Below are 22,932 nucleotides of genomic sequence, written 5' to 3'. Positions count from 1 at the left end.
TTGTTAATTCTTTACTGCAGCTTATGAAAATATCTTGTGAAAGAAAAAGTCAATACAAATCATATTTTGCTCTGATATCTTTTTTATGTCTTCCCAGGTTTAAAAGAGCTGGAAGATTTCAGTAGCACTCCCTTGGTCATTAATTGTCTTTAACAGTTCTGTGGAGAAATTTATTCATGGACAGAAACTAGTTTAATTCCAAATAGTATGTTATATCCAATCTGCCCTTTTATGTAGATATATATTGTTATTACATGGGAAATTGATTCTGATCACAGACTACATTACAAATATTAGAAAAACAAAGGGAAATTGACTGTTATTGTGATTACATGGGGAATAACACACCGGTGACAGAATTCATACTCACTGGATTAACAGAGGATTCACAGTTGCAGCTCATCCTCTTTGGGATATTTTCTGCTGTTTATGCCATCACCCTGGTGGGAAACCTAAGCATGATTATGTTAATCAGGATCAGTCCTTCTCTCCACACACCAATGTACTTTTTCCTAACCAGCTTATCTTTTTTGGATGTTTGTTACACCTCATCTGTCACCCCAAACTTTCTATCTAATCTTTTAAAAGAGAAGAAAAGTATTTCTTATGGGGGATGCTTTACTCAGCTCTACTTTTATGCCCTATTTGGAACCACGGAGTGCTACCTCCTAGCTGTGATGGCCTATGATCGCTATGTGGCAATCTGCAATCCTCTACTCTACTCGATGATAATGTCCCAAAGGAAGTGTGTTCAGCTGATAGCCATTTGCTACATTGCTGGGTTCATCAATGCTTCTGTGCACACAATAACTGCAACTGCTAGACTATCCTTCTGTGGCCCAAACCTCATTAAGAGTTTTTATTGTGAGGGTCCTCCTCTTTTTGCTCTGTCCTGCTCAGATATCAGTCTTAATTATCTGTTGGTATTTGTATTTGTTGGCTTCAATTTAATAACAACAAGCCTGACTGTTCTCACCTCCTACACGTATATCCTGGTCACCATTTTAAAGATCCGCTCTGCCACGAGTCGTAGGAAAGCCGCCTCCACCTGTACATCTCATCTCATGGTCATCACCATTTTCTATGGATGCCTCAGCTTTATGTATGCACGGCCAAGTTCTAGACCAAATTATAACCTAGACCAAATGGCCTCTGTGTTCTATGTAGTGGTGACCCCCATGCTCAACCCATTAATCTACAGCATGAGGAACCAGGAGGTAAGGGGTGCCTACAGAAGTATTCTAGGACGAAAACCTGATGCTCAACATATATGATTGTCGTTATGAAAATTAAGTATTAGATCAATTTATTCTAGTAGCAAATGGTTTATATCACTCTGTCTTATATAATAAAAACTATTAAGCTATATAAATCTCTTTAGGCTCCAGTAGTAACTATATGAAATGTTGAGTTCAAAAAATGAAATTTGAACTCTAAAGAAGAATTATCCTCTATTTTCTTTTTGTAGCTAATTGTTTCCAAACCAAAGGGCAGAACACAGAAGGGAGGAAAAAGATTAGAGAAATCAGTTCTTCTTAGATAATTAGAAAATTATATTTTGCTTAATCCAGACTGACCTTTTTGAAGTATAATTACAAAAACAATGGCCTATTACCATTTTAATTACCTTAATAAGACTGTTTAATCAATAAGGAATTATCAAGAATATGAGCAAAGCATTTTTACTGATGTATTGATGTATTATATCTCCAATTGTAAAAACAATAACCAAAAATATCCAGAGTCCAATAAATTTTAAAAAAGAATTTTAATATGTTGACCTTGTTTTAAATTCATATATACTATTCTTAATAAATACATTTAACTTTTCTTAAAAGTTGTAACCAATGATTATATAATATAATTGGAACAGGAAAATCCATTTCTCTGTTCCAAATTTCTGTTACATCACTCATATTATTTTTCTCATTGTGGATAAGCAGTATTGTTAGTTTAGTCTCTAAAAAAAAATCTTTATCTGGGGCATTCAGATCCACTGAAATTTCCAAGGCAGTTGATATTAAATTAAATATAGCATGAATGTGACAAATACTATAGCTGAATATATTGGTATTTATTTATATTTTTTTTGATATCTTTCAAATATCTTGCAAGTGTGATGCAAAGCCATTTTTATAAGACATACTGTACTTGTACTGTAAAAGGTAAAGGTAAAGATACCCCTTGCACATACGTGTTAGTCGTTCCCGACTGTAGGGGGTGGTGCTCATCTCCATTTTAAAGCTGAAGAGCCAGCTCTGTCTGATGACAATTCTGTGGTCATGTGGCTGGCATAACTAAATGCCAAAGGTGCACGGAACGCTGTTACCTTCCCACCAAAGGTGGTCCCTATTTTTCTACTTGTATTTTTACATGCTTTCGAACTGCTAGGTTGGCAGAAGCTGGGGCAAGTAACGGGAGCTCACTCTGTTATGCAGCACTAGGGATTCGAACCGCCAAACTGCCAACCTTTCTGATCGGCAACCTCAGCCTCTTAGCCACTGAGCCACTGTATCTGTTTAACCTACTTACCAGTTATTTGATATTATCAGAAGTTTCACAAGGCCAACATGTTTTTATCCTTATTTAACAAAGACCCTGGGAAATCCATTCCTGTTTTTAGACCAGCTATAATACAAATGTCATGAAATGAATCAGTCCCAACACAAAATAGCAGAATATAACAGTAACAGAATTGGAAGGGACCTTGGAGGTCATCTAGTCCAACCCCCTGCTCACACAGGAGACCTGTACTAGGGATTCGAACCCCCGAACTGCTGATCTTTCTGATCGACAAGCTCAGTGCTTCAGCCACTGAGCCGCCTAGTCAAGCTAATAATTACAGAATCACAATTTCAGTTCAGATCCCGTTCAATGACTTGTAGGACATCCCTGCGTAACTCCTTACTCGCTTGTAGACCCTTTCCTTACTTTGACTAAGACCTAAATGCCAAATCTCATTCTCCCTCACCTAGGTGAAGAAAATGCCCTATCATTTTTATGGTATTCCATTCAATAAAATCATTTTATATTATTCATCTAATTGAATAAAATTTGTAGGAAGAGACCTTCATTAGAAAATCAAACAAAATTATTGTCATATAAACAGGAACAAGATTTATTGTTATGTCTATTCTAAAATAACATTCAGGATGATAACATTCTGATCCAGTCTGCTTTGGAAAGAATTCTGCTTCTCGGTGAGTCTGATCAGTTGGTCAGGTTTTAAAACACAGCTGAAGATTATGATTAACTGTGATCCAAGTAGGCTAGATTATTTTAGAGACCAATAAAAATTAGAATCCTTATCATAGTGCAGTTTTATAGAAACAATTCAAGGCAAATAAAGGTGAATACTTCTTGCTCTGTAATCTGAGTCCTTTAACATTTCTTAAAGCAAGAAATAAAGAAAAAAGTAAAAGCACTTGTAATGTTTTCTGGTACTGATAAATGTTAATAGTTCAGTGATGGGCTCAGTCTGCTTGGAAGAATGATTTAAAGATATTTATGATGGAGAGTGGGTTGGCCTTCAGTTCATTTCTGATCATGGTTAGATATGCTGGCAGAAGAAAATGTGTTTTCTGATTCATGTTGGATCATACAAAGGATGGCTTAGAGTCCCAACCTTACCCAAAGCGTTTGTCTCTTATTCCCCTGTAATTCTTTGTCATTATCTATTGCTAGGGATAAATCATTTAGCTGCATTGATGAATACTAACTTTAATGTAATTCCAGAATAGTCTGTATTTACAACCATATTCTTCTTGTAACTATGGTATATAGCATATCCTACATTCTCCAAGTACAGGGTCTGTTACATTTAGGAGCAACAGAGAAGAAAACTAATAATGTTTTGTGTTATTCTAAAAAAAAAAACGTGCACTACAGGATGCATAGTCTGTAGAAAGAGAGGTGATCAAGTTTTCCTGTATTTTACACAATTTTATTTTTAGGTACACAGAAGTTTCAAATGGTAGTGGTCCATAAAAAATAGAATCAAATGAACAAAACAATGTCAGAACTTAGCAGAATAATGTTGCTGTTTCAGGTTGTATTATATGCTATCAATAGTTAGGAGATCAGAACCTGCACTATTGCAAGAATGCATCAGAATTTAGTGGGAGTTGGGAGCATATTTATTGTTATAATTATTATATCATTTTCTATTGAATTTCTTCAGGTATAAAACCAGCTAGGCTGTTGTGATAGCAATGTCCTAGTATTCATAGGGCACTTCCTGATGGATGATCCACAATACCATCTGATCCTTCTAGTGTTTTCAAAAGTATAAAAATAAAACACAGAAGTAGCAGGAAAATGGGAGAGTAACTCATAGGAGAGTGCCATATAATTCAACATGATATTTTATTAGTAAGTGTGTTTGTATACTAAGAGCCTTGTTTGGACTAACCCAAGAATTTATGGGTCAATTAATTCAGCTATCTGCTGGAAAGGTACTGTGATTTAAAAGATATGGAAGTAATTAATTTGTCATTGTTAATTATTATAAAATATGTAGTAATTATAACTAAACTCAAATAATTTTTTTCTTGTTTATTGCGTTAATCAATTTTTTTAAAAAAATGAAAAGTGGATTTCTTTTTCCTTGTTTATTTGGACAATTACTCTGCTAACACAATAGTGTTCCCAAATTCGAAAGAACAAATAATTCCTTTCGTTAGCTGTCTTGTTCAGAGTTATTTTTTATGATCCATTGATTATAACAAAGGCTGTCTCCTCCTTGGGATGGTCAATGATCCCTTCTATGGTGATGGGCAATCCAGTATTCTATTTAGACTAGGAGTTATGAAAAAAATGGAGATTATCATTCATGTGAAAGCTTTCTCCAGTAGATGTTGGGAAATATTTTTCAATACTTTTAAAATGACCATCTGGCATAATGTTGCAACATTTCAAAGACAGAATGATTGAAGAGGATTGAAGTCCATGTCAGCTAGATAGCCAATGGCATTTTGATAGAAGAGAAGTAGGGACTGGTTATACCATTAACATATCATAAGGCTAAGTGGATCCTGCATCATTCTGTCTTTTTGACTGATTGTGTGCCATCAAATCAGTACTGACCTTTTCAGCCACAAAGATAGAACTTCTCTGGGTTTATTTGCCCCAATGATCCACTCATCAGCATTGTAATTGTGTCCACCCATTTACTTTTCTTCCTTTCCATCTTTCCCAATGTTATTTCCCAGAGTTCTCAAGAAAGCTAGCTCTTCACATGATGTGCCTAAATATAATAAAAATAATAATTTGAGCGGTGTTATTACTTAAGGTAATGTTACTTTGTATCACATAAGGAAATTTCTGTGTTTTATTAATTACCTTCCCTTTTTTTAAAATAACCATGCTTGCTTTGTTTTATTATAAAATGTTTCATAAATCACACATCAGTGTCAAATCATGGCATGTATAATTGGAAATCAAGACCCTTACTGTTTAATTAATGTAATCTATAAATATGTGGAAAGGAGATACAAGCAATTATATTTCCTGACATTTCTGCTACATCCTCAATCTTGGGGGAAGGTTAGGCAGCAAGAGAAAATTTGAAGACAGACCGCTATTCAAACCTACCATAGACTACTGTGATACTTGTTCAAGAATGGTGTCCAACTGGTGCTACAATAGTGTTGCATTTTTTTTTTAGTTTCCTCAGCAGTAACATTTTCATCCAGATATTATGAGCAGCAACGTCTAAAATGATGTCATTTCTGTTTTACATAAATGTATTTTCTATTTATTGCCAAAGATAACATTTTGATAATGCAATCCTTTAGATCATCTTCTCCAGTATGTTACAAAGAACTCCGATATTTAGGTGACAATTTTTTCACCTGAGCTTTCTTCTCACCTCCCCCACAATTATTTTTCTAACAACTTCAGAAAGCTCTGTGAGAAAAATGGCAAGGAACCCTCTTATTGTAGAAACCGGTTTATCTAGCTTTTGTAAGCTTTCCTAAAATAATTGAAAGATTTTCAGCTAAAAAGTTGGAGACAGAAAAATGGATGAAGAAGGGAAATATTTCTTATTTTAATTCCATTTCATCCTTTAAGTAGAAACATATTAAACATTGCTAGAAATACTGTAGATACTGTTCCTAAATAAGGAGTAATTATTTTAACCTTAAGGAGGATCTCCTATGAGATCAATAAAGGAAAATATTTGTAGCTCAGGGTTGAAATGAGGGGTTGGGTGATATTTTGATGGACTTTTTACTTTCTACTAATATAAAAGATAATGATATTTGAATGAAAGAATTCTGGGAAATATCAAATAGAAATTAGTCTAGGAAGGTGAAAAGCACCCCAGAAAAAGATCAGGATAAACAATTTCTGTATCATAAATGATGGTAGAAGATTTTACCTGAATCTTCTATTTTATTAAATCAATGCTGTAAAATTATTGGCGTAATATAATTTATTGAGACAATGAAGAGAAATATGATACCACAGGGCTGTTTTTCAGATAGCTCTCTGGGATTAGCCTAATTTTATTATGAAAAATAGCAAGCTATAGGATATCCTAGATTACACATCATATCCTTTAAATCCATGATTACAGCATTTGGTAATGATACTAACAAAAAAAAATAGAACACATATAATTTTGAAACTTATGGAACCATAAGATAAAATTATAGCTCTGCTACCTAAACTTGAAGAAATAAAAATATGGACATATGATAGAAAAGAAGTGGTAAACAAAATGATTAATTCATTCATATGTATTGCTTTCAAAAAGTAATATGTCAGTATCATTTTATATAAATATTTCCAACTTGAATGAATTCAAGTTAGAATTCTATATGCACACAACAGAGAATAAGCCAGAATGAACACATGGAAGCTTTTCTCAATACCTAGGCATGCAGACTACAGAATAGAATAGAATAGAATAACAGAGTTGGAAGGGACCTTGAAGGTCTTCTAGTCCAACCCCCTGCTCAGGCAGGAAACCCTATAGCATTTCAGACAAATGGTTGTCCAATCTCTTCTTAAAAACTTCCAGTGTTGGAAAATTTCCAACTTCTGGAGGCAAGTTGTTCCACTGGTTCATTGTTTTGACAGAAAATTTCTTCTTAGTTCTAGATTGCTTCTCTCCTTGATTAGTTTCCATCCATTGTTTCTTGTCCTGAGCTCAGTTGCTCCTCTTCTTTGTGGCAGCCCCTGAGCTATCATGTCCTTCTTTTCATTAAACTAGACACACCCAATTCCAGCAAGCGTTCCAGTCGCCTAATCATCTTTGTTCCTCTTCTTTGCACTCTTTCTAGAGTCTCAACCTCTTTTTTATATCATGGTGACCAAAACTGGATGCAGTATTCCAAGTGTGGCCTTACCAAGGCATTATAAAGTGGTATTAACACTTCACGTGATAATACCACTTTATAATGTTTTGGTAAGGCCATACTATTGTGCTACAAGAAAATATACACCTATATAAATGGTGTATATAAATACACCTATATACACACTTTTACCAGCATGTAGTTCTTGAAATAAGGGATGCGGTGGCTCAGGGGCTAGGACGTTGAGCTTGTCGATCGAAAGGTCAGCAGCTCAGCAGTTCAAATCCCTATAGTGCCATGTAACAGAGTGAGCTCCCGTTACTTCTGCCAACCTAGCAGTTTCGAAAGCACATAAAAATGCAAGTAGAAAAAATAGGGACCACCTTTGGTGGGAAGGTAACAGCGTTCCGTGCGCCTTTGGCGTTGAGTCATGCCGGCACATGACCACGGAGATGTCTTCGGACAGCGCTGGCTCTTCGGCTTTGAAACGAAGATGAGCACCGCCCCCTAGAATCGGCAACGACTAGCACGTATGTGCGAGGGGAACCTTTACCTTTACCTTTATTTCTTGAAATACAACAATATCTCATGTAAATGTACTTTGTTAACAGTTTGATTTAAAAATAAATGGACATAGCTCTTTTTTGTAGGACTTTTCTGATGGCAGTTCTGACCTCCTGGTTCCTCAGGCTATAAATCAAGGGATTTAGCATGGGGATCACCACTATATAAAATAGGGAAGCCATTTGGTCTACATGGTGAGACTGTCTAGAGCTTGGTCGTGCATAGATAAAGCTACCACACCCGTAGAAAATGCCAATGACCATGAGATGAGATGTACAAGTGGAGAGGGCTTTCCGATGACTCTTGGCAGAGTGGTCCTTTAAAATGGTGACCAGGATGTAAGTGTAAGAGATAAGAATGGTCAGGATAGTTGTTATTACATTGAACCCAATAAGTATAAACATCAAAAGTTCATTAAGGCTAATGTTTGAACAGGCAAGTTCTAATATGGGAGGAAGTTCACAATAAAAATTCTTAATGATGTTTGGGCCACAATAGTGTAATTGAGATGCAGCAGTTGTGTGTACTAAAGCATTGATGATCCCGGCAATATAAGAAAATGCTGTAAGTTGGATACGTTTTTGGGGGGACATGATGATGAAGTAGAATAGAGGATTGCAGATGGCTACATAGCGGTCATAGGCCATCACTGCTAGAAGGTAGCACTCTGTGGTGGCAAATAGACCATAAAAGTAAAGCTGAGTAAAGCAACCTGCAAAAGAAATAGCTTTATTCTCTTTTAAAAGATTGGAAAGGAACTTTGGGGTTACAGACGATGAATAGCAGATATCCAGGAATGATAAATTGATGAGGAAAAAGTACATTGGTGTGTGGAGTGGAGGACTGGTCCTGATTAAAGCAATCATGCCCACATTTCCCACCAGAGTCAGGACATAAATAGCAAAAAATATCACAAAGAGGAGGAGTTGTAATTGTGGATCATCAGTCAATCTAGTGAGTATGAATTCTGTCACCCATGTGCTGTTTCCCATTGAATCACAATAACAGTCTGGAAACTGAAAGAATGCAGAAATTATTATTACATGTTCTCTTAAACATTTCAAGTACAAATCGAGTGACAAAACATTTTTAAATAATCGTTAAATCCTATGTACGGAGTGCTGTGGTACTGTGTCTGAATATTGGAATATTGAAATTGGTACATTCTTTATTGGCCAAGTGTGATTGGACACACAAGGAATTTGTCTCTGATGCATAAGGTCTCAGTGTATATACAAACCATAAAGTGATAAGTCCTAGATCATAAATCATAAGATACAGACAACAAGTGATAAATCATAAGATAGCTATGATTGAGAGAAGGAAGGTAAAACTGAGATAGGATTATTCCTTAGAAATAATGTCTCCATAGTGGAGCAGATGTCTCCACTATGAGAAATACCCACAATGGGGCCATATGTTTGGGGTTTTTTTTTAACCATATTATATCAGTGTGATGGAGTGTGGAGAAGCAGTGGATAGGAGTTTTGGCAACATAGAGCTTTCCCAGTAAGAAGCTCAGATTAAAGAGACTGCACAGTCTGAGTTAGAGAAGGGAGGTGGAAAGACATTCAGGGTAGCCACATCATAGACTCTCTTAGGACGTACATATTAGTTTAGGTTATAGCTTTAGTTTAACAAGATTCTATCCATTCAGTATAAGCAAATAAATGATTGGACTCAACTGGATTTCACTGTGTCATCTTAGGGCTTGGGCCTGACAACCGCACTCATACATCCATAAGAAAATATCCATGGGAAACAGACTGGAGTTTTAATCAAGGCAAAACTGAACTAGAAATAAATACATCCCAAAGTCAAAAGGCTGTTGCAGGAAGAAAATGTTGTTATTTTAAAGGTAAAGGTTCCCCTCGCACATACGTGCTAGTCGTGCCTGATTCTAGGGGATGGTGCTCATCTCTGTTTCTAAACCAAAGAGCCAGCACCATCTGATGACAATTCCATGGTCATGTGGCTTTCATGACTAAACGCCAAAGGCGCATAGAACACTGTTACCTTCCCACCAAGGTTGTCTCTATTTTTCTACTTACATTTTTTTGCATGCTTTTGAACTGCTAAGTTGTTACTTTATGGAATAGTAAATGCAAAGACCCAAGGTCTTCATCTTAGACTTGATCAAAGATATAAATCATGTCAACCACCAGGCTAGAAGAAGATATTGACCCAGGAGGTGGAGACTTATATCATGAAATATCAATATCCTTCCAATCTATTAGCATTTCTTCATTATTATTACTGAATGACACATCAGGATAGAAAATACTGCAAGATAGGCAGTTAAAGGGATGAATCTATGTGATCCAAATTAAGGATCACAAATCAACAATTTGTCTGAAATGGTGTAGGGTTTCCTGCCTGGGCAGGGGGTTGGACTAGAAGACTTCCAAGGTCCCTTCCAACTTTGTTGTTGTTGTTGTTGTTGTTGTTGTTATTTTATTTACACAAAATGACAGTATACACAGCAAACAAGATAATTATGCTGGATTTCGTATCACAGATCAGTAGTCGAACACTTCCCAAATGTTTAGGACTGCGTGATGTATTATTATTATTATTATTATTATTATTATTATTATTATTATTATTATTATTATTATTATTATTATTATTATTATTATTATTATTATTATTAGACCCAAAGGGATGTGTAAAACAAAACAATGTCCAATTTATTGCACACAGCATCTGGCATAATTGTTTGTCAGCAGCTATTAGAATAATATGTATAAATTCAGAATTTTCAATCAATAATATATAGCAGAAAAGAGCAGTTTTGAAAATGCCATATTAATAGAGATATACTGTTAAACTTACCCAATTATACTAAACTCAACAACATCTTCTACAGTTTAAAGCATATTCTTCCTGTAGAGTTTACATTTGGTTGTGGATGAATAACCTCCATGTAAAACCAATTGCCAAATTCTTTGAGCGTTAAGAAGCAATTCAGATGTATTGGAACTACAGATAATTCTGTATGTTCTTATTAATATGGTAAGCAATTTCCCCATGCTGTCTTTGGGATTCTGCATGGGAACTTAATTCTACAGAAGAAATCCTTGGTATTCCCTAAATAGTTCAGATCCCACAATACATAACATTTATTCTAATAATTACCAAGGGCAGTGCATCAAAGCTAAATTATATGACAGAACAAAGCACTTATTGTTAGTTTCAAAGCACATATTTCTCTGTAAAATGTCACATTGAACTGACAGGCTGTTTGTCCCACTCAGTTCTGAAATTCCCTGCTGAGTGCGTCTTCATGCCTTATGAACCCATGAATACCACGGAAATGTCAAAAATATTCTTGCAGCAATAAATTTAAACTGACAAAGTCCAATTTTCAGTATTCTTTTTTTCTCCAGTTCATCCAGTTCCAACAAAGTGAAATCTAAGCAAAACTGAATATATGGCACAGGGCCAAATTATCTATGGGGCCTCCTTTCCTTAAGGACATCTAGCTGTCCGTCCAACTTACATAGCTTCTCGTCCATTTCCTTAAACATTGCCACCTTATGGGAAATGTGCTTTTCTGTAGCCCTTGTCCTATGCAACACTGTTCCCACTAGCCTTCTGAAGCACTGAAGACCTGACCTTTTCCCTCAAGAATTGAGACAAGGATGAGATGACCACATGCCAGAAGTTTTAACTTGGTCTCCAATTTCTGTTTCTAATGTTTAAAGTTTTAATACTTTTAATGTGATTTTTATGTTATTTTATAAGTGATATTGTTTTAATTCTTGATTGGGAACTGCCAAAAGTTTGGTATAAGATTGGTGACCATATAATGCTTTCAATTTTCAAAGCGGTGAAGACATGTCTAATGCTTTGATTTTTCTAGACAGCAGTCCTGTTATTTGAGGGCCAGTGAATCTGTCTTTCTATAACCATCCATTGTTTAAGATCTCTGCAAGTTCTTGATTTTAATTTTGAAATCTATGCAATTAATTCTTGGCAAAGCATTACATTTATCATTCCACCCACAATTCAGCTGGAAACAGCAAGCCATATTCCAAACACTACTCAGTCTTCTCTCTTTTCTTATTAAGCCAAGTATTTCCAATTCATGACTTCTGTTGTGCTTACAGGTTACAAATGAATTGTGGGATGGACCGGGAGAATGCTAATAAATGCCTTTTATTTTATTGTAGAAGGGAATAGCTTTGCAGATCTAAATTTTCTCTTTACTTGCCTCCCAATATTTTCAAACAAAATCTTGCAGGAAGCTGGAGATGAAACAGTTTTGAACCAACTGTAACCTGCATGTGGACAAAACAAAGTAAAATATATGTCAGAAAAATTGCAAGGGTAAAATAGCTCCCCATCCCCATCCCAGAAGGCGTTTCCAGGGGTGGGCTTTACTTACCTTTACTACTGGTTCACAATGGGAGCATGGGTGCTTCTGCGCATGCACATATTGCCTATGACGATGTCCCAGTCAGCAGGTGGAGCCTCTCGCCGGTTTTACTACCAAACCGGGGGCAACCCACCACTGGGCATTCCCCAATATTACACAGTAACATACCCCTAGATGCTCCTGAGCATCTAGTTTTTAGTAGCTGAATAGTTTGGTAGCGAAGAACACCCACCCTTCATGGACATAAAAGACATGAATAAACAAACTCAAAAATACTTTTATCTCCCAAGTAATTATCTCCAATATAATTTTCTAACAGACATGCAGCTCCAGGATTTAGTTCTTAAAGAATTTCAGGAGTCTAGCTGTTAAGATTAAAAGAGTTTAAGTATTTACTTATTTAACTTTATTTGATTTCTATAGCCACCTGTCTGAACAAGAGACTGTACATCGTAAGTCATAAAAATAATTTAAAACAATTTAAACAGTATAAAATAAATATATATGGCACCAAGTAAAACTGTTATTAGGGATGTTAATATAGCCAGGAAACAAGGCCCTTAATATACTCATGCCTGGGCAAACAACCAAGTCTTTACAGCCTTATGAAAAGCCAACAGAGTTGAGGTCATCCTGAAATCTGAAGGGAGAATATTTCAGAGGGCAGGGCTGTGGCAGGGAAGGCCTGTCCCCTGGTTCTTGCCAGCCAACATTTCTTGTTTTATGACTCACAGCATGCTCAATTTGCCTGACCCAATTGGATGGATGGAAACAACTCAAGAAGCCAGGTAATTCAGCCCCAAGCCATGAAGGGCTTTAAAGGGGATAATTAAGTCCTTGAATTCCAGCCAGGAACACACTGGCGATGATGATTAATCCCATTTGAAAACTCCAACAGTAGGATTTCATTCCCCACTTTGAAAGAGAGATCAAAAAAGCCTTGTTCTCCGTCTTTTTGATAAATAGTCCTCTACGAGGTGGGAACATTTTTAGAAAAGCCACTCCTACCAATATTAAGAACCAGGCAGATTGAGATTTCAAATGTAAAGCCTTTAAAATCATGAACTGAGCCTAGGAATAACTTGTAGGTTCCTCCTTCAGAATCAGAAAAAGAATTGTGTGAGTGATACATACATACATACATATAAACATACATACATACATACATACATACATACATACATACATATTATATCGCACACACACATACACACACACGTGAATATGCATATAGGCTTATTAGTGAATTTAGTTCTCCCCCTCCATCACCATCATCCCAGCTTCTACATGCAACCTTGGTAAGGTTTATTTTCTTCTGGGAAAGATAGAAGGAAAGAGAAAAAGAGGACAACTTAATGTGCTGCCCCCCTCCCCTCCCCATATGTATGGCAATTGTTCTACAGGTATTTATTCAAACTCTGCAAACATACCCTGTTATGCAGGTCCAGATTCTAAGTTCAGTACAGTAAGAGTCCAATGGATGCACAGAAAATCCAGGAGTCAAACAGGCCAGGATACACAGAACAAGCACACAAGGCACAGAACTGGGCACATCGCTCCAGCAACACTCAAGTCCTCAGGGTGGGGTTAAGTAGGCAATGCTGGTGCAGCCCTTCATGAAAGGCAAGGTTGCCTCTTCATGAGCTGACCAATGTTGTGCCTCTGCTCTACATGTCCATGGATCAGGAGGAGGTGTGGACTCCACATCCTCCTCATTGTTAACAGGCAGCAGTTGCTCCCATCCTCGCCCGGAGCCTCCTGGCCAATTTGCTTGCCTCCCTCAGTCTCAGCCTGTCTGTCATCTGATCAACCCTGCTGAGGCTGCTCCATCAGACTACCATTCTCTAAGCCCTGAGCCTGACCAATACTTGGTTCCACACTTCGTTCTGCAGACTGTAACTCACCCTCCTCCTCTGAACTCGCATCTGGGGAGAACATTATATATTATTAAATATAATAACTTATATGTTCCCAACTCCCAGTAAATCTGATGCATTCTTACAATATTGTAAATTCTGATTTTTAATTGATAGAGTATAACACAACATGAAACAGCAATACTGTTCACAAGTTTTAGTTATGAAAAATCTTCTGCATCTGATTCTTTTTTTTTATTAATGAACCTTGGAAACTTAAAACTGTGTGCTTAAATATAAAATGCATAAATATATAGAAATACTCGGCTGCATCTGTTCCTACCAACATCTTATAATATGTGAATTTTTTCTCAGAGTGACACAAAATTTTTGTTCCATCGCACAGGACTGGCCTAATAGTTTTTAATGGGGTTTTTATTGGATTTTTACAGTTCTTAGCCAAATTTGAATTAGTCTTTTAAATTTGTTTTTAATTTTTGTATCTGTTGTTTTATCTGGCTGTAAACTGCCCTGAGTCTTTTGGGAGAAAAGCGGTATAGAAATTAAAATAATAAATAATAAAATAATAAAATTTTATTCAATTTATGCTGTGCCATTTTGTATATATTTAGAGATATATATATATATATATATATATATATATATATATATATATATATATATATATATATATATATATATATATATATATATAAATATTTATATATATATTTTTTGAGGTTTTCGCGGGTGATTGTATGTAGGTCTTTGGTTATTCGGGTTTTCTCCCGTGTAAAATTGGAAGTGTCTTGGCGACGTTTTGACGAAGTCTCATTCGTCATCTTCAGGCTTCAGCTTTGTGCTTCTGGGAAAAAATCCGAATAACCAAAGACCTACATATATATGATATATACTGAAGCAGTAGGCATGAGCTTAAATGGACTCCAGAGGATGGTAGAGGACAGGAAGGCCTGGAGGAACGTTGTCCATGGGGATGCAATGGGTCGGACACAACTTCGCAACTAACAGCAACAACAACCATAGTTACAAGAAGGATATTGTTGTGACAGGGACTCTTCTAGAATTATATTAATTATTGACTACAGACACATCCAGCTAACTGACTTATCCCTAGCAATGGCAATTAAAAAGCAGTATTGGCAAATCTATTGGAGGGTATGGGGATTCTAAGCCATCCTTCATATGATCACACTTTCTTCTGCCAGCATACCCAATCTTCATCACATCAAATTGCAATCCATTCCATTCTCAATCGTAAATACCTTAGCAAAACCTGGTCATTCTTCCAACTATACTGAGGCTATCATCAAATATTAGCATTTGTTACCATACTGTTCTTTGGATAAAATATATTAACTGCCTTAGAAACTTTTACATATTTGCATGCCCGGATAATGGTTTTTTAGAGACTGAACAACTCAATTTTATCCATAATGGAAAAAAAAAATAACAAAAAAAATTTGGAGCAGAGAACTGCATTTTCCTATATTATAAAATCATTGGTCTCAACTTTTAAAAAACATTAAATGCATTTATTAAAGATAGTATTCACAAACATAAAACATGAGCAACAAAGTGTTCTTGGGTTTATTGGACCCAGTGGAAATTTTAAAAAACGTACATTGTTGAACTTACACTGAGGATGTATTACATGGACATGTAAATCGGTAAAAATGCTTTGCTCTTATTCTTGATAGCTCTTTATTGGTTAAACAGTCTTTTATGGTTCTAATATGAGGACATTAAAATGTAAATGTTTCATTGTTCTTGTAATTATACTCCAAAAAGATCAGCCTGGATTAATCCCCCCACCAAAAAAACTCCATAGCTTGTTTTATTCTAACTCTGAAGAACTTATTCTTTCTGTTCTTTTTCCTCCCTCCTATCTGTTCTGCAAACAGATAAAAAGCAGAGCTTGCCATTCCCTTTTAATCGACAGCAATCATTTGGGGATGATAGCTATTAAAAAAAGATTTTAAAAAGTATCTTTTTTAGAGATAAAATTTTATTTTTTGAACTCAAAAGTAGATATATAGTTATTACCAGAGGCCTAAGAAAACTGTACACCATAGTGGTTTAATATTTAATGACACACAATGATAAAACAAAAACAAAAACATTTTCTTCTCTAAACCTGAGCAATGGTTCTTAAAAATATCATATCTGTTGAAGATGAAATTGTCTTCCTGGGATACTTCTGAAGGCACCTCTTACCTCCTGGTTCCTCATGCTGTAGATTAATGGGTTGAGCATGGGGGTCACCACTACATAGAACACAGAGGCCACTTGGTCCAGGTGATAATTCTGCCTAGAGCTTGGCCGCGTATACATAAAGCTAAGACATCCATAGAAAATGGTGATGACCATGAGGTGAGATGTACATGTGGAGAAGGCTTTCCTACGGCTTGCAGCAGAATGGAGCTTTAAAATGGTGACCAGGATATAAGTATAGGAAGTGAGTACAGTCAAGCTTGTTGTTAATAAATTGAAACCAACAAATACAAAAACCAACAGATAATTAAGACTGATATCTGAGCAGGACAGAGCAAAAAGAGGAGGACCCTCACAATAAAAACTCTTAATGAGGTTTGGGCCACAGAAGGACAGTCTAGATGCAGCCATTGTGTGAATGGAAGCATTAATTATTCCAGCAATGTAGGCAACTGCTATCAGCTGAACACACTTCCTTTGGGACATTGTGATGAAGTAGAGTAGAGGATTGCAGATTGCCACGTAGCGATCATAGGCCATCACAGCTAGGAGGTAGCACTCTGTGGTGGCCAAAAGACTATAAAAGTAAAGCTGAGTTAAACACCCCCCATACGAAATTATCTTTTTCTCTTTTAAAAGGTTGGATAGAAACTTTGGGGTAACACAAGATGAATAACAAATATCCAAAAAAGATAAGCTGGTAAGAAAAAGGTACATTGGTGTGTGGAGAGAAGGACTGATCCTGATTAACATAATCATGCTTAGGTTTCCCACCAGGGTGATGGCATAAACAGCAGAAAATATCCCAAAGAGGATGAGCTGGAACTGTGAATCCTCTGTTAATCCAGTGAGTATGAATTCTGTCACCGGTGTGTTATTTCCCATGTAATCATAATAACAGTGTTGAACAATATTTCAGTTAATTTTTGTTTGTTTTTCAAATATTTTTAATGTAGTAATGTAATGAGAATGGAATCGATTTTTAACTTCCTAGAAAAAGAAACAGAAGTTGGAAGACTTTTGATAAAGAGGTCAAGTACGGTAATAAAATATTCAGTTTAGAGGAAGTGATACTGAGTCTGCATAGATATCTGAAAATTGAGTCATGGTAATAGGAGTTATTTTTTATTGGGTTTGATAAGTATTAGGTGCTATGCAATGAAATAGCAAGGGTAATTAGAATGCATTAGGCATATTCTACTATATGTGACTAAAACAGTTCCAGCCCATGAATAAATTTCTCCGCAGGACTATTAAAGACCATTAACAACCATGAGAATGCTACTGAAATCTTTGAGACCTCAGACAAATATCTGAGCAAATATGACTTGCATTTACATTTCCTTTCACAGGCTATTTGAGAAGCTGTTGTCAATTGGTCCATTGGTTCACTGCTGGATCTACATGTGCCTTGACTTGTGGAAGCTGATTTTTGGGCTACAAGGGCTTCTCATTCTTGAGTTGATTAAAGGAATTATGAATGGTAAAAGCTACCCTGACTCTCTTCTCATAGATGATTCATCACTGTCAACCGTATTCTAGTATGTCTTTCATGATGGCCTTTAATATAATCAACTCTATAGAAAAGTTGTTTTTCATTCTGTAAAACAGTTGTTCATTCTATCAAATAGTTCTAAGAATAATTTCTATGAATATTTTTGAAGAATTTCTTGTTAGTAAATATAGTTCTCTCTTTAATCTTGATTTTGTAATGTTAGTGCCAGCTATGTTTTGATTGTTAATCTTACTTGCTTTTTTGTACTACCCATTACTAAAATCTTACATTTTACAACAAAATGTTTACAGCTTTATAAACGTAATATTTGTTTTGTTCCCGCTCAAAATACCTTATCTTTTATGCGAAATGAATAGATTTATTCCTCACTGAACTTTTAAATTTCTTGATATATTAAGGGAGGTTATTTTTTTTTACACTGGGGAATCAGATTTTACGCTTACCATGCAAGATTGATTTTGCTATTCTTGTATTATCCAGTCAATGCTCTTTGAAGTAATAATAACTTATCATCCCATAAACTCTAAAGCAAACTCTCATAAGCAATAAAATGCAATAGTTATATAGTTGCCTTTTTATTATCAAACTCACTTGTTTTTTTCCAGCTCAACTGCATCTTTCACATTTTAAAATATCTATCTTCTTCAAGCTTCTGGTTGCAGGTTTTTGAAACTTGTACTAACATCCTTTTGCTCCTGTCAGGAAATTAAGATATTTTCCTTCAATCTTCAGCAACTCAACAGCTTTATACAGTACTGCAGACAATAATATTTACACAAATTCTCTTTGGAATTATGCAGAAAAGAATTCTACTGAGAAAAAACAATGGTTTGGGAATGTTTCCCTGAAGTGCTTCAAACTGCTCCATCTTAATTATACAGTGAAAATTCAGTAAACCGAATTGCAATTATTTGAAATATTTACCGGTGGAAAATGTAACATTAAATAGAGATCACTTCTGTCCACTTGCTAATAGTATTTTATGATACTTTTTTTCCACACAATGATGTTCCTCATGTAGACAAAGAGTGTCTTTCAAAAATATGGGTTTTATTATTTAAATAGAAAAAAGATTAACAAAACTATGTTCAAAATAGTAATGGAATCATTCAGAGAAAATATTAAAACCTATACAATGTTGTGAAGCAGTGATTTTAAAGACTATTAAATGATGGTATGATCTTGTTGGTGTGATATTCTACCCTGAGAAAGTGGGTGAGATCCTTGAAGTTGTGTGTGTGTTCATTTATGTTTTTAGACCCTTGCCCCTCTAGTTGGTGAAGGCCTCCCAGGAGGTGGTATCTGTCTGAGTCCAAGCAGTGGTGAATTCTTCTTCGGCAGAGAGTCTGGGTAAATCTACACTTAGGGAGACAGTGGTCTTTACCCTCTTCAGGAAGGCATCATTGGACTTAACTATGCTGGATAATTTCTAGCAACTCCAAAGTTCCCTGGATGAAGCAGACTATGAGGATCCCTTTCAATTAAATTTCACACCAGGGCACAATATAGAAACAGTCATGCTTGTTGATAATTAGTGGTGGGACCATGAAGGAGAAGGTGCATCCTCTTTGATCTCTTGTCAACTCTTTCAGTACTGTCAACCATGGTAACTCGTGACAACTCAGGAATGTCAGTATTGGATATGGAGTGATGCAGTGGTATGTCTCCTTCCCCCATGCCACTTCAGTCATGCTTGTGGATGGGGAGTGAGAGAAAGAGAGAGGCCATCACATTGTGATGTGATTCAGAGTTCAGTTCTTTCCCACTCCTGATTGACATGTTCTCTACATGAAAACACTGGGTGAAATCAAGCATTGGCAAGGAGTAAGGTATCATCAAGATCATACTCAATGTCTGTTAAGTTCGGGCAATGAAGATGAAGGAGACGATACAAGTGACAACAGCTCTTTGGTTTATTGTGATCCCAGCAAAAACCAACAGGCAAAACCCCCTCTTTAAATAGTATTTTGGCTGAGGCATCAGCCAATCAGCAACGTGCATTTTCCCGCCCAAATTTCCCTCCTAAAATTCAAATACATTACACTCCTCCCCTCCCAGAACACATTGTACCATATTTACATAGTTTTTTGCATAACATTTGCATGTTATTTTTCCACGGAGTCACGCAGGTAGACAGGGCGTCTTCTAACTCTTTCTGACTTGCGCAATTCATTCCCTGGGAGTGAGTCGAGCTGGTCGGAGGGACTGTTTGTTCCTCCCAGCTCCTCCTCTGGGCCATCCGGCCCTGGATTATTGGCAGAGTCGTCCCTGCTGTCCTCTGGGAGAGCCGGTTGGCGTCGCTGGACTTCTTCAGACTCAGCTAAGTCCTCCGATCGCCTCGGGGTTGAGTTAGCTGTTGTTCAAATATTGGGTAGTCAGGGTCTGGCTGTTTGGTTTCTGGATTGTTTTGTATTCTTTTTCGTAATTGATCTATGTGGCGTCTCCACACTCGGCCATCCCCCATGTCCACTATGTATGACTTTGGGCCCGTCTCTCCTACAATTGTTCCCTTTAGCCACGCTGGGCCCTCACTATAGTTATGTGCCCATACCGGGTCAGCTGTTGTCATTGTTCTGGTTCTTCCCTTTGTGCTTTGGTACCCCTCAGGGGAGTATGTTGGGTTTAACCGATCTAGGGGGCACCGGAGTCTTCTACCCATTAATAACTCCGATGGGCTGCGGCCGGTGGTCACACAGGGAGTTCTATGTTGGACTGCAAGGAAGGTATCAATTTTGGATTGCCAATCTCCTGGGCTAATTCTAGATAGCGCTTCCTTGGCACTGCGTACAAAATGTTCTGCAAGTCCGTTCGTCGCTGGGTGGAAAGGCGCCGAGAGGACATGTCGGATGCCCTCTTCTGCCAAATACCCCTCAAACTGGGTGGCCGTGAATTGTGGGCTATTATCGGACACTAGAGTGTTGGGCAACCCATGTGTCACAAATAGATGTTTCAATACTGTGATTACAGCTTCCGCTGTTGTGGTTTTCATGAGTAAAATTTCTAACCACTTCGAGTAGGCATCTACCACAATTAAGAAGGTCTGCCCATGGAACGGCCCGGCAAAATCTATATGGATCCTGGACCAAGGACCCTGGGGTTTCTCCCAATCCCTTATGGGGGGTGTTGGGGGTAGTGGCCTTGATTCTTGACATGCTTGGCATTTCCCTACCCGGTCGCTAATGTCTTTATCCATTTGTGGCTACCACACGTAACTTCTCGCTAGGCTTTTCATCTTTACAATCCCCGGGTGGCCCACATGCAATAGTTCCAACACATGCCCTCGTAATTTCTCCGGAATAACCACTCTATCCCCCCTTGTACCGACAGTTCCGAACGCTTTTTTGTAAATTCTTTGAAACGATCCCCCGGTGCAGTGGGCCATCCCCTCTGCACCCAACCGATCACAGTTCTTACAACAATGTCTTTGTAAGATGCCCTAGTCACTTCCGTAGATGTGACTGGGCCAGAGTCCAAAGAGTCAATTAACAAGACGGGCGTCCCGGGAGTCGGGTCTTCAATAGTCTCTGGCAACGGGCATCTACTTAAAGCGTCCGCATGTCCCAAATCCTTGCCCGGTTGATGAGACAGTTTGTACAAATATGCTGCCAGGAAAATAGTCCAACGGGTCAGCCTGGGTGATAATGCAACCGGTGTTGGACGGTCCTCCGCCAAGAGTCCCAATAAAGGTCTGTGGTCTGTGACTATTTCAAATTGCCGCCCAAACAGGTACTCGTGGAATTTTTTAACCCCAGAAACTATAGCCAGCCATTGAGGACCTGTATACTGCACGAATCAAGAAGAGGGCTGTGAAAATATTTGCAGATCCCTCGCATCCTGGACATAAACTGTTTCAACTCCTACCCTCAAAACGACGCTATAGAGCACTGCACACCAGAACAACTAGACACAAGAACAGTTTTTCCCCGAAGGCCATCACTCTGCTAAACAAATAATTCCCTCAACACTGTCAGACTATTTACTGAATCTGCACTACTATTAATCATTTCATAGTTCCCATCGCCAATCTCTTTCCACTTATGACTGTATGACTATAACTTGTTGCTGGCAATCCTTATGATTTATATTGATATATTGATCATCAATTGTGTTGTAAATGTTGTACCTTGATGAACGTATCTTTTCTTTAATGTACACTGAGAGCATATGCACCAAGACAAATTCCTTGTGTGTCCAATCACACTTGGCCAATAAAAATTCTATTTCTATTTCTATTCTATTTCTAGCCAGGGCTTCCCGGTCTAGTTGGCTATAGTTCCTTTCCGCTGCGGACATCGTGCGGGGAAAATATGCGATAGGGGCTTCTGAACCATTCGGTAACCTGTGGCTGAGGACAGCCCCTACCCCGTAGGGTGATGCATCACAAACTAGTACTAGTGGCAACGTCCCATTGTACTGAATTAGAAGGCTATCGCTGGACAAGAGATTCTTAACGCCTTCAAATGCCTTAGCCTCAACCCTGCCCCAAGTCCAAACAGCTTTTTTCGCTAGCAGTTTATGTAGCGGTTCGGCTACCGTTGCCTTATTTTTTAAAAATACCGCATAGAAGTTTACAAGCCCCCAAAATGCTTGTAATTCTGTTTTGTTTTTTGGGGTTGGAGCCTTTCTAATGGCTCGCACTTTGCTCTCAGTTGGGTGGATGCCTTCCTTATCTATCCGGTAACCCAAGAATTCTACAGATTCAACTCCTATCTGGCATTTGTTGAGTTTAACCTTAAGCCCCGCAGACCTGAAAATGCCCAAAACCTTCTGCAATTTGACCCCTAATTCTTCCAAGTTTTCTGCTGATACCAGTACATCATCGAAATATGGAACTACTCCTGGTAGACCTTGTAGGAGTCGTTCCATTAGGTTTTGGAATAACCCGGGGGCTACACTAACTCCGAACTGAAGTCGAGTGCATTTAAAAGCGCTCCGATGTGTGACAATCGTCTGCGCTTCGGTCGTTTTGTCGTCAACTGGTAATTGTTGGTAGGCTTGAGCCAGATCGAGTTTGGCAAAAACCTGTCCCTATCCTAACGAGTGCAACAAATGTTGCACTACGGGAACAGGGTAAGCACT

The 22,932-nt window shown here is 37.5% G+C and overlaps 3 protein-coding genes across 3 annotated transcripts; 1 reads left to right on the top strand and 2 right to left on the bottom strand.

The window, feature by feature from the left end:
- Positions 1-262: 262 nt before the first annotated feature.
- Positions 263-1,274, top strand: LOC131184296 (olfactory receptor 5AP2-like). The gene has a single exon (XM_058155458.1). The coding sequence runs from the start codon at positions 333-335 to the stop codon at positions 1,272-1,274; it is 942 nt and encodes a 313-aa protein (XP_058011441.1). The 5' UTR covers positions 263-332.
- Positions 1,275-7,921: 6,647 nt separating this feature from the next.
- On the bottom strand, positions 7,922-8,860 carry LOC131184223 (olfactory receptor 5AP2-like). The gene has a single exon (XM_058155339.1). The coding sequence runs from the start codon at positions 8,858-8,860 to the stop codon at positions 7,922-7,924; it is 939 nt and encodes a 312-aa protein (XP_058011322.1).
- A 4,957-nt stretch (positions 8,861-13,817) lies between these two features.
- LOC131184148 (olfactory receptor 1052-like) lies at positions 13,818-17,222 on the bottom strand. The gene is made up of 2 exons (XM_058155212.1): positions 16,322-17,222; positions 13,818-13,861 (listed from the first exon to the last, which is right to left on the bottom strand). Exons 1-2 carry the CDS (start codon positions 17,220-17,222, stop codon positions 13,818-13,820), a joined length of 945 nt encoding a protein of 314 aa, XP_058011195.1.
- Positions 17,223-22,932: the final 5,710 nt, after the last annotated feature.

The sequence above is a fragment of the Ahaetulla prasina genome, chromosome 1 (genome assembly GCF_028640845.1).
Source record: "Ahaetulla prasina isolate Xishuangbanna chromosome 1, ASM2864084v1, whole genome shotgun sequence".
NCBI lineage: Eukaryota > Metazoa > Chordata > Lepidosauria > Squamata > Colubridae > Ahaetulla > Ahaetulla prasina.
This window is presented reverse-complemented; position numbering and strand designations above follow the sequence as displayed.